General features: G+C 53.6%; 1 protein-coding gene across 1 annotated transcript in view; it reads left to right on the top strand.

Annotated features, from left to right (window-relative positions):
• TMEM132D (transmembrane protein 132D) overlaps nucleotides 1-12675 on the top strand; it is a 504756-nt gene that overhangs the window by 223809 nt on the left and 268272 nt on the right. Inside the window, exon 3 of the mRNA XM_079152482.1 lies at nucleotides 4554-4700. Coding sequence (XP_079008608.1) covers nucleotides 4554-4700 — 147 coding nt within the window. The remainder of the gene's footprint in view (nucleotides 1-4553; nucleotides 4701-12675) is intronic.

Raw genomic sequence — 12675 nt, 5'->3', positions numbered from 1 at the left:
CAGGTGTGCACTACATATACTGTACACACATGTGACACATGTGCATTGTCCTCCACAGACAGGGCTTCTGCTGGCTCGTGGGGTGGGATCGCTCTCTCCAAAGCCTCCTCAGCAGCCATGTTCCTCAGGCTGGCATGGTCCCAGCTGGAGAGCAGTCCCCACGGCCCCATTTCTCCTAGTCCTGTGTCTCTCCTGAGCCAGCGCCTGCAAGGAAACTGCCCTTTTGGAACTTTCTGGTTTGAAAATGGCAGAGCCATTGTTATTGTTTGGATACGAGGTGTCCCCCCAAATCCCTGTGTTAATGCAGTAAGGTTCAGAGGTGAAGTGGTTGGATTATGAGATCTGTACCCTCATTAGTGGATTAGTAATTCATATGGCCTGAGGGGTGGTAACGGGAGGCAGGTGGGGCAAGGCTGAGGAAGTAGGTCCCTGAGGCATGGCTTTGGGGATTATATTTTGCCCCCGGATCTTCTCTCTCTCTCTCTGCTTCCAGCTGCCATGACCTGAGCATCCTTTCTCCACTAGGCCCTTCCACCATGATGCTCTGACTCACCTTGGGCCCAGAGCAATGGGCTTGGAAGACCATGGACTGGACCTCTGAAATTGTGAGCCCAAAGTAGACTTCTCCTCCTCTTAGTGTTTTTGGCCAGGGAGTTTGGTCACAGCGATGCAGAGCTGACTAACAGCCACCAGACACCTTGATCCCTGAGAGACTGAGTGGAACAGAGCCTCACACTGACCTAAAACCCCAGCAGTGCACTTCCACAGGGAAAGAGATGCCACTCCTTGTTTCTGAAGTGACCAAATCTTAGGAGCACTGTCACAGCAGCTTAGACCACGCTTACCATACAGTGGCTAACGGAGGTAATCACGTCTGACTCACATAAAGAAGGAGGGAGGCTGGAAAGTATCTCAGAGGTTAAAGGGCAGTGGAAGAGCCAGGTTCAGAAACACTTGCATGTGTCACTTCTAGGGGACCAGAGAAGGGGAGGGAGGGGGGACCAGAGAGGCCTCACGGGCCACAGGGCCGGCTGGCTTGGGTCACCTGTCCACCTCTTGTCCAGGGTGGAGGCGTGAAGCTCTGCACTGGCAATTCCATCCTCAGGATGCAGGTTAACTGAGGGCAGAACATGTAACAGGATGTGGGGACCTAGAATGGGGACAAAAGTAACAGTCGGCGATGGTTCTGCATCCAGGCTACTAGCTGCTCCCAGCTGTGTCAGTTATGTGCCTGGATGCTCGGAATAGTGTGTGTGTGTTGTGGAGACACTGTGTACATAATATCAATATTATACTTAATACCTGTGCGTGCACACTCATACAGAGTCTGCACACTTAGCTCCATTGTGTTTTAAACACAGCGTACCCGTAGCCCAAGAAGGGTACCTAGCAATCCACGCTGTGTGCAAGCTTGGGGGAAATGATGGCCTTCCCCCATCGCCATGGTAGATATATTATTAAGTATAAATCTACAGCAGAGCGTCTTCGGAAATCAAGTACTCTGTTTATCTCTGTGTAATGAGGCTGTCAATGTAACCTGTATTTATTGAACCACAAGTAGGTTATAAAACTTGCATTAATGACTGTAAGTAACTCAGTTGTCATAAACAAAGAAGAAATTAGCATTTGGTTCAGACCCAGTGGAGCCAGTCTGCCCGCATCCTAAGAACTGCTGTAGTCTTCCAAACACTGCCCCATACCGCCCTGAGATGAGCGTTCCTACATCATTAACACCAGCAGCTGTGCTGGGCGAACACCGTCCGCCGTCCCCGAGGAGTGACTGCCAGCTGCTGGCAAATGCTCGCGCTCGACACCCACCGGAGGCACACGGACCCCTCTCCAGCAAGCTGCCTTCACTGGTCACCTAAAGCACGCCCTGGCAACATGCCTTCTCTTGGGAAGAGACCCTGAGCTCATGAACGGCAATTCCCAGCATCCTGCACTAAATCTCAGAAAGCATTTGCTCTTAGAGACGCTGCCCTGCGGGAGAAGCTCCAGGTAGCTACATTAGAGCAATGGCAGCAAGCGTCCCGCCGGGGTTACACGAGCAACCTGTCCCTTCTCAAGAACTTGAAAACCTTTCACTGGGGAAACTTTATCCTAACTCCAAATGACCTACCGTAGAAATAAAATTTAAGAAAACCATAAGCCCATTATATGTCAGGAAAGTCCCATGCACTGATATCTTCTGTGTAATAAAATGATTGCCAAAGTCTGGCTGATGACCCATTTGTTTCAAGCAAATGTGATTCAGTAAAAGTCCAGTGCACAGTAATAGTCATGGCTATTAGAATTCATCTTAAGCTAATAGTCGCTGTCCACAATGAAGAGACAATGAACACTGTTTTTTGTTTTTTGTTTTTTGTTTCTTTTTAACCAGCGCGTCTTGGTTGCCCACAATATACCTGAGTTCCTGCAAAGTGGGCATTGTGACTCGGGGCTGAGTATCAGGAGGCCTGTGCAGGCCGTTCCCAGCTCACGAACGGCTGCGTTTAGAGTGTGCGCCGGCGCGTCATTACCTCAAGCACACAACATGCAAGTAGAGCCGGCACCAAGCTCACTTTCTAAACTGCTCTCTCTGGTGCTTCGAGCCACCCATGGAAGCCATTCCTCCCATCTGCACAGACGAGTCGATGAGGGCATGTGCTCGAGCCCCAGCATCGCCCCAAGTTCAACACGTGGTTAGGAGAACTCACAGGACTCAGCAGGTGTCACTCGCTGCTAAGACTGATCACTACGCGGGGACACAAAGCACATCCACAGAGGGAAAAGTCACAGAGCTGAGGGCGGGGGAGACGTGCTGCCCGCACCCAGCACGCTCTCCAGGGCAGCCCCAGGACACCCCAGCCCACAGTGACAACACCTAAGTCCACTCGGGAAGCTCACCCGAGCCTGGAGTCAGGCCCCACTGGGGACCGACGGCCTGCACACTCTCTGCCTGGGACGCAGACCCCATAGGGCAGGTCAGCGCTGGCTCCACTGTCCACATACCTAAGCCCAGAGCCTCCACCCCTGCCGACGAGGACCAGGGGGGACTTCCTGAACCCCAGCCCCTGGAGGCCAGCCCTGGCTTGGGCCTGCCGCAGGAGGACTCTCCTGAGAGTGTCCTGAGTTGGGGGCAGGGGTGCCTCCTGTGTTCTGCAGGCTCCCGTCCCGGGAGTGTCACCTTCTCCCGCCTTCCCCCAGGAGCAGAGGCCTCACTCTGATGGTCATAGCAAAGGTTCAAGGTGCACGCTCTGCAGCCTGGAGACCCGGAGCGTGGGGTCAGTCCACCCTGTGCTGCCTCCTGCCCGGGCACATCAGTGGCCAGGCTTCCAAACGCTTTGTGATTTCCACAAAGGACAAGAAAGAGGGGAAGGCAGGGGCCAGGACTCCTTCAGACTCGAGGGCCAGCTCGCAAATGCAGCAGTGCGGTGACCCAGGAGCCCTTCCCACACGCTCACGTTCCACACCTGCTTCCAATTGAGGTCTCTTAGGGAAGACTAGGAACACTTGAGGCCACCAGCTCTGGGCTCCCTTCTTCCTCCTCAGCTTCCCTGCAGAGAGCAGAGTCCCTGGTGCCTTGGAGGAACACCTGTGGGCACATCGCCTACCCCTCCCTGGCCGGAGGGGGAGATGGCTAATGCGTGCTGCGAGGCCCTGGTAGAGTCTGCTCTTGTCTAAGGCTGCATAGATCACACAGCCAAGGCTGAGTAGTGGGCGGTGTGAGTGGAGTGGCATCACCTGGCCCTGCAGCGGCCAGCTCACTGTGAGGCCAGTGGAGCCCTGGAGGCCTGAAGGTCAGATCCTGTGCCCTGCTGTGAGCAGAGGGGACCCCAGGTTGACCGCAGTGGGCATTTGTGAGAAGGAAGCAAGATGAGGTCCTGGTGGACTTGGAAGCACATCCAGGTGCGGTCAGCCCTCCAGAACTAGGAGTGAGATGACGTGGGGGACACGGGGATTGGGCACGGCGAGGGCAGCGGCGATGGGCTGTAGAAAGAGCAGAACCCGAGAAGCCAGGCAGACCCGTGCAGACAAGATGGGTGCCCGCAGGTGCCCAGGCCACCATGTTCCCTCCCGTCTCAGTGCCCGCGTCCTCGCGGTGAACCTGGAGCATGGCTAGGGAAGTGAGAGAAGGAAAGGAGCGTTCCTTCCTCACTCGCCGGCACGCGGGGCCTCCCGAGGAGGATGCGTCCTCATTAGAACCTGCACTTTTGCATTTTTAGCTCATTTCCTTTTTCAATTTAGTTTTCCCAGCGTAAAGGTCTTCAGGCAGGCGTGTGTGTGTCTGTGTGCGCGCATGGTGTTTTAATTAAAGGCGTAAACCAGCAGGAGCTACTGCTTCCTCACGTCTCCGGTTTGCTCCAGGCCAGTGTCCAACCACGGCTCCTTATTAAAGTTAGGGATGCCTGGGAAGCACTCGGGGGCGGGAGCAGGGCCATTCTCGCTGAACTGCCCCTGTGCGTGAGCTCGGGGCTTCAAGGCAGCAGCCTGAGAACCAGCTCACCCCTCCCGCCAGCAGCAGGCCCGGGACCCCCGAGCCGTCTCAGACATGCGCCTCCTGTCTCCCACAGGGCCAAGGTGAAGAAGGGCGTGCACATCGTGGGCGTGCGCGCCAGCAGCCCCTCCATCTGGGATGTCCAGCAGCGCGTGGAGTACGCTGGGAGGTACGCGCCTGCCGTCGTCAGCTGTCAGAAGAAGGCTGCCGGCTCAGAAGACAGGTGAGTCCAGGGCCTCAAAGCCCGCTCAGCGCCTGTGGCAGCGAAGGCCGCCTTTCTCCAGATTTGCCGGCTGCCGTCTGGACCGTGGCCGTGTTTGGTGGGTGTCCTGGGTGCCTGCGGCAGGACAGGCAGATTCCTTCCCCAGGGGACATGGGCGCTTATTCACAGTGGCCCTGACAAACCCCAGCACAGCTGGGGCACCTACAAGGACTCTCCCCACAGGTGGAAGGACCCACCCCAGATGCTACACTTCCCCGTGACCTCCTGCTAGCCTGTGTCACTCGGCGAGCCGAGAGTCTGGGTGTCTGGCAACGTGGCCCGTTTTATAAGTGTCAAAGGCCGCGACGCAGTCCTTTCTGTGCAGGGGGACCACCCTCCCCGTGGTGCAGGATTGAACCTGTGAGCGACCGTGTTTGTGAGCAGGCGTTTCTGAGGAAAGGGGAACTATCAGCTGTGGAATCGGGGAACTGTGAGTCACTCTGGGGGGAAATGAAAACCTGAATCTGTCTCAGATGCCCACAGATTAGAAACAGTCAGTTCCCAGCTGGGCAGAGAGAGACGCGGAGACTCGGTGGTTTCTGATTTATTCCGCTTTCCCAGAACCTCATTGTGGCTCTGGAGCATTTCTAGTCTGGTCACATTTTTGTCACTTTTAGATTTCTTTTTGCTCTTTATAATGCTGAAAATGTGAACAATAATGAAAGGACGGATCTGGTTATGGAACCCATTATTTCTGGAATGAAGTTTTAAACTTCATAGCTCCATGTTTGGAAAATATATTCATTTTTCATTATTTATTATAATATGGAGGTAATGAATCTCAGTTGATGGTTATTACTATTTTTTCCTTGATTCATTGCCGAGGAGCGTGTGAACCCAGGTTGGGGAGATTTGAACTGAATTCCCTTCCGTGCCTTTTGCTCCATGTTGGAGCTGAGACTCTGGGTCCTCTGCAACCCTTGCTTGTGCCCTTCCTCTTATATTTGAAGATTTCTTTCTTCCCCCTGAAGATTCGTTTGTTGAGCCAATGAGAAGAGAAAGAGGCAGTCTGTGTTTGAGTTTTGAGTTCTGTCCCGGTGGCCACAGGGATGAATTTGGTGACCCCACACATGTGCCTGTGCTGGGGCCAGCAGGGGGCTGAGGGGCCTGGGGTGCTCTCTCTACAGAAGGCCTCCTTTGTATCATGTAGCTGCAGAAAGTGGGAGAGGGGGACCGATGGACAGAAGGATGGAAAAATGAATGGATGTATAGATGGATGATGGATGGGTGGATGATGGATGGATGGATGATGGACAGTGGATGATGGACAGTGGATGATGGATGGATGGATGATGGACGGTGGATGATGGATGGATGGATGATGGACGGTGGATGATGGATGGATGGATGATGGACAGTGGATGATGGACAGTGGATGATGGATGGATGGATGGATGGATGGATGACAGATGGATGAATAATTTTGGTCTTTACCAGAAGAGGAGGGGGGAAGTTTGGGGGAAGGGGTTTCAACCAGTGCTCTTTTATTTTTATTTTCTCTCATGATTTTTTTTGCCATTTACTGTCTTGAGTGATTCGCATTAGCGGTTGTGATGTTGTCTGCGAATTGCAAAAGGACTTTCTGATTCAAATTGAGTTCGTCTTGGGCACAGAGGGACGAACGGACCTCTCCGAGGGCGACTGCTGTCCGTGGACGCGCGAGCCTCTTTTCTGTGCACCTCCAGATCCCATACCCCCAGAGAGTCTCTAGACACACGTTTGCCTCTGGCTCTTCTTTAATCCAAGTCAGTGTCTCCTCTAAGAGTCAGGGTCCTGACGGGACACCCAGGGGCCACCAGAAGGCCTGGTGTCCTCGCACCAGCCACCTGGGGAACCTTCCTCATCCCTCACAATTTCCAGTGTCGGGATTGGAAACTTGCTTTCAGAGTAAGACATAGAAAAAGTGCGATTGTACGTGTAGCGCATTGTGCGTGTGTATGCTCATAGAAGATGCTGCCTGTGCACACGGACATGTGTGAGAGATGGTTCCGTAAGCCTAAGTGCTCCTACATGCACATGGTGTATGTGACGTGTAAGTTAAGACACACGTGCTGGGGGGTCATTGCAGGCAGGCAGGCACTGCTTGCTGAGGGAAGTCCAAGGTGGTGGCCCTTTGGGTCTAGGAATCCAGGCTGGTTTGCAACCGGGTCCCACGGCTTCTGGCACATCAGGTACACACAGGGCTGTCTATAAATGTTTGTTGAAGGAATGTTTGTGGAAGGAGCCCGGGGCCCTGCTAGTGGATGTAGTGAGATAAAATCTGCATGCACCCTCTCTGAATGACCTCTGACCTACCTGTTTGAAAGAGGAAGTGCCTAGCAGTGCATTGAGACTCCTTCCAGGGACACAGAGACGGGCACGCCCATGGGCAGAGGATGTCCCAAGAGGGCTGCACACAGATGGCAGCTCCTGAGGAGCCGGGGAGCCGGGGAGGCTGGAGGTTAGTGACTGAGTGCAGGGAGCCGTTGGGCTCTTGAGGACTTCCCTGTGTGCGCACGTTACCTATTTCATAAGATGTACACAGCAGAATAGAGACTTTAGAACACATGTACTCATATGTTCAACTGTTATCCTCGCTTGAAGCTTCCATTTTACTTCAGTTAGTGATAATTCCATGAAGGGAAGCCAGCCCCAGGGCGGCCAGGAGTGAAGGGCTGGGAGGAGACCCACCCCCTGTAAGGACAACTAGGAAGCGTGTCGTCCAGGGGCCGTTACCCTGGGGCTGCTTTGCTTCCTAGGTCCTTTAACCGTCCTGCATGCTGTGCTGTTATTCTTAGTGGCCGCGTGGTCACCGGGATGCGCCGAGGCTCTGTATTGACGATAATCTACTGTGGATCAGGAAGTCGCGTTAATGAAGTTAAGTCCCTGTGACGGGAGTAATTTTGTGGATTAAGGAGACGCTTTGGTGGGGGCGACGAGTTCAGCCGGAGTGAGTGCAGGTCTCTCATCTGCCCTGACACGCATCTTCCTCGTCTGAAGGGTCGGGTTGCGGAGCATCTCCTCCCGACTGGGCTGACGTGAATGTGATTGCGGCTCTCGGATCTCTTTTGACAAAGCAGCACCAGCTCCGTCTGCAACAGACAATAATCACACTCTGTCCCTTGAGTTCCATCCTGCGTTTCCGAGTCTGGCTCACCTTGGCCCTGCTTCCACTCGGGTAAACAGGTGGCAAGAGGCGTCCTGTGCTTTGCGTTCTCCCAACACCAGTGTCGCCCAGGCTCACCACGCAGACCCTGGGTGACGTCAGGTGGCACGCAGACCTGGGAAGGGGCAGAAGCTGATGCTCTCCATCCCCAGCAAGGCTGCGGGGTGGATGACATCCGTCCCCTCCAGGCACCATGTGTCTAGAAAGCCTCAGTCCCTTGCAAATGTCTTTCATCTCTTTCTCAGAATCGTCATCTGCTTATTCCAAGCAGTACCGACTTTCTGCTTCCCATAGGTAATTAATGGACTTCATTTTAAAGCAAATGCATTTTAAGGAATAGCATGAGCTATCATAAATAAAGAGTAATTGATATTTAATTGGTATTTCAGATCCAACCGGATACAATTGAAATCTTGAATATATAAATATGGGATGACTACGACTTGCTAAACAAGCCTCAAACTACATTCCTTAGGATTAGGATCTTTTTTTTTTTAAACCAAATAAGAATGGCTTCAATAGGATAGAAATTTCTCTCTCACATAAAAGAAGGCATGGACCAGACTGGCCAGGGCTGCTAAAGCAGCTCCTCTGTACTGTTAAGGTCCCAGACACCTGTCACACTAACTCACGGCTGGCAGCCTCATAGATAAGATGACTATGGGGGTGCCAGTCATTGCATCTGCATTGCAGGCCAAAGAAGAGTGACAGGAAAGGTCTTTGTGGGGACAACTCTTCTTAAACAACTTCTCTGCTGATCCCCATGTTCTCTCTTGCTTCTCATTGGTCAGAATGTGACCACATTTCTACACCAGACTTCAAAGGGGTTTGGGAAACCACTTGTGCAGGCAGCGTGCCTGATTCAGAACCATCATCCCACCCGCAGAAGAAAGAGCCGACTGGGTGTGTGGGGAAGCCACGAACCTCTGTTTCAGCAATTTGTAGAGAGGAAATGCTGCGGAGTTCCAGTGGGAAAGATGAAGGAGGGTTGGTGGTACCTCAGGATGGCCTCCTGCTCCCAGGTTCCCATGGAAACCCGCATCAGCACGGCACTGGAATGGCAGAGCAATGTTGGCCAAGGTGCAGATTGCAGAAGGATGCGAGGCCCGTCTCTGCTGGGCCTCTGTGATAAAGACAGGGCCAGGAGTGCCAGCAGGGACCCGGGCACAGGATCAGGAACAGCGCCTAACACGGGCAGTGGGAGGGGCCGCTGGTGGGCATGAGCCTGCCAGAGCCAGCAGGGTCTCCCTCTGCATGGGTGACTGCCAGGGCTGAGTGGCCGGGGGACCTGCGTGCATCTTGAGGCCTGCTCCTGGCAGGGTGCCCAGAGACATGTGGATGATTCACACAAGTCAGGGGAAACCTCAAAACATCACAGACAGAGCAGGATTTCCTGCATGGAATAGAGAGGATTTCAGAACTTGGTCTGTCTTCTAGATTCAAGCTAAGCCTTCTTCCTTCAAGGGTCGGCCCACACTTGCTGTGTCAGGCGCTGGAGGTGGGAACGGAGGAGAGAAGCTATACTGCCTTGGCTGCTGGATTCACTCCTCCAGAAAACCAGGTCGGCCTGGAGTGTAAACTCCAGAAGAAGGAAAACTTGAGAAGAAGAGGAGGAATCCATGGAAGTAAGAAAGGGCAGTTCCCAGAGAACAAGGAAGTGAGGAGAGCCAAAGACCGAGAGCAGGAGGGGTGGGGTGTGGCCTCAGGCCCGCAGTCCCACCAGCCAGCGCGCACCCAGAGGCCTGCAGGCAAGCGCCCCACCCCAGTGTGCACACGAGTGTGCCTGCAGCTCCAGTCAGCACGGCCAGGAGGGGCACACGACCCCAGCCTAAGGACAAAGCACCAAACCAGCGTGCCCACAGAATGGAGTATTACCCAGCAGTTAAAAGGGAGAAGTGCTGCTCTCCCTGCAACACGGAGGGCCTTGGAAACAAGCACCCCAGGCATTAAACCAGACACGTGGACCGTGCATGCACGTGTCCATCTAGATGACAGGCAGATTCATAGAGAATAGGCAGATTCGTAGAGATGGATGGGACTGCTGAGGGATGTGGGGTTTCTTTGGGGAAACTAAAAATACTCTAAGATCAGGTAATGGTGATGGACCTACAACTACAAATATATTAAAAACTACCGAATTACACACTTTATGTGGTGACCTTCCCCGCACATGAATTACATGTTAAAGCTGTGATAACAAAGTGCTCGATGACAGAAGAGATCGCTAGCTCACACGGGTGTGGCTGATAAAGTGACCCCAGGGCGGGACAGTGGCGGAGGCGTCCAAGCAAGCCTGGGGACATCAGCCTCGAGTGCGTGTTAGCTGAGGGTCTTGTTCTCCCATCTTCGGCTCAGCGTGCGTGTTTGAAAATTTCCTTAGTGAGCGGGGATTGTTTTTGAGTTAGAAAAAGATGAGATACGGAAAACTGAAGGAGAAAGAAACCAGTGTCCTTGCACAGTGGCAATGGAAATGGTTTCCGGGGAGTCCTGAGTGTTCACTGATTGGAAGACGAGGGGAGCGACTGCTTGGGGACGTGGGTTCTGTCCCGAGGCCCGCCCAGATCTGAGGCCAGGGAGCAAGGATTGCCTCAGGCAAGGACTGCTTGTCAGGGAGATGCTCCTGGTGATCTAAAGACGCCCGGTGTTGCTGCAGAGAGCCTTCCTGACCATGCCTCTCGGTGGCTGCTCAGGGCCACAGGCCTGGGGTGGGACGTGAAGGTCCCGAGCGTTTCTTTTCTCAACTCTGGTAATGCTTTGGTTAGAGGTCACTTTCCAGCGACCTGTCGAGAGACTTCAACTCTTCCGACGTCCAGAAAACAAGACTCAGAACCAGCAGCAAGCCCGGGTCGGTGCATCAAGCTGCCAGGGAGGTGTGTCCTTCCTTGTGGGCGACTGTGGCCTTTCCGTCCCTTCAGCAGCCACAGTGTCCTTGCCGCTGGGCCGTCGCGGACACACCTGCTGTATGGCGGGGATTCCCTGAAGGAGAGGAAAGGACAGGGACCCAGACTCGGGAGCACAGGGCTCGTCCTCCCGATTCTGCTGCTCCCCGGCTGGCCGGAAGGTCAGCAGAGGGACGCCCAGGCCTGCCTGCCTGCTGCAGGAGGAGCCCCCTTCCTGCTCTGCTGGGGACCACGTGCGTCACACGCACATACCACGTACCAGTCCAGCACCACAAGAGGACCCGGTGGTTCTTCTTGTCCCCGTGCCTGTCATTCCCGAGTCTGCCCCGACCACGGACCATGCTGTCATCGTCAGAGGTAAGTTGAACCCCCATAGCACGAGGTGAATTGCCTGTGTGGAGGACGGTGACGTCCCCCGGTGTGCTCGGACTCAGAATCCCTCCCTTCCAGCCTGTTTGCATACCGTCTGCTGTAGGGCCCAGCGACCTGGGTCTTGTTCCCTCTGCTGCTAGTTAGGTATCATTTCTCCTATTTATAGTGGCCAGAAAGGAGATGGAAATAATAAAAACATTTTTTCTGAGGATGAGGGAGAACAGAATTCTTACGCACTGCAGGAGGAATCGTGAGCTGCTTTGTCCACTGTGGCAAAGTATTTGTCACTATCTGGCTAATGAAATCAAAGACGCACCTCCATATGGCCCTGCCATTGCAGTTCTGGGGACATCTGCTCCAGATAAACGCCCTGCCACAGATGTGGGGGACATGCGTGTGGGTGCTCATTGTAGCATTTGAAAATGTGCAACAATAAAAACCAACCTAAGGGTCCCTTAGGAGGTGAATTAGTTTTAAAAAAGGATCCTTCATCCTGCAATATGTATAATCAGAAAAACGAGAGACTGCACTGTCTTTGTGTATGATCCTTCAAAATGTATAAATGCACTCTACCGTCACGTGCAACTCATGAGAACAAATAACATTTAAGAAGTTAAAACAGGCTCTGCCCAGTGATGGAGGATGACCTGCCTCTGTGAGCAGGTTGTCATCTTGACCCGAGAGTGGGATTTGGGGCAGAGGGCAGGGAAAACAGCGTGACCAGTCACGTAGTCACTTGAGGAACCCCACAGGACGGTGTCGCTTCGGAGAGAAGCACTGAATTAGTGAGGAATCGGGGAGGCCAGGACAAGCCCTTCCTGGAAGACACAGATGCAGGACACCTGGCAAGGAAAGAGCCCTGGATCTTCTGCAGGTGGCCCGAGTCCGCCCCTCTCTGCGCGGGCTGTGGACCCTGGCTCCTCTGCCAGCCGAGCCCCAGCAGGGAGGGGCGACGCGTCCCACAGTGATGCTCAGCTAAGCGGAGTCAGGAGCCCAGCTCTCCCTGGAACGGTGGCCACTTCAGCCCGGCCCATTCACCCTTTCCTGACACTCCTCCCAGCCGCTTCTGCGGCAGCAGGAGGGAATGGCGCCTTGCCTTAATTTACCCTTGTTTTGCTTCACTTTTATTACATCCATATATTTGGTATTTAATAGCTCCCATTTCCAAGTAGGGAAACCAATCTAGAATTAAATTATTTAACATCCACTTCCCATGGGAAACAGCAGTGAGTTACTGCTGCGGGTCTTTGCGTGGAAACTGCCATGGCTGTTTGATAGGATCTCCAGAGCACCCTAATATTAAAATACAGACTGCGTGTTCCGCTGGAGCTACCAAGGCAGCATAAATAATAACCCAATAGCAGCCGTGATTATACGAGGCCGCTCGCTGGTGTTCATCACAACGCCTCACAGAGGCGCCCAGACGCAGGAGGTCGCCGCTAACGTTTGGTTGCTGTGGAGTTGTCCTTGTGCAGAGAAGACCAACCCCCTATTACTTCAGGGAAAGAAAAGCACTGGT

This window comes from Sciurus vulgaris (assembly GCF_902686455.1).
Source record: "Sciurus vulgaris genome assembly, chromosome: 8".
NCBI lineage: Eukaryota > Metazoa > Chordata > Mammalia > Rodentia > Sciuridae > Sciurus > Sciurus vulgaris.
This window is presented reverse-complemented; position numbering and strand designations above follow the sequence as displayed.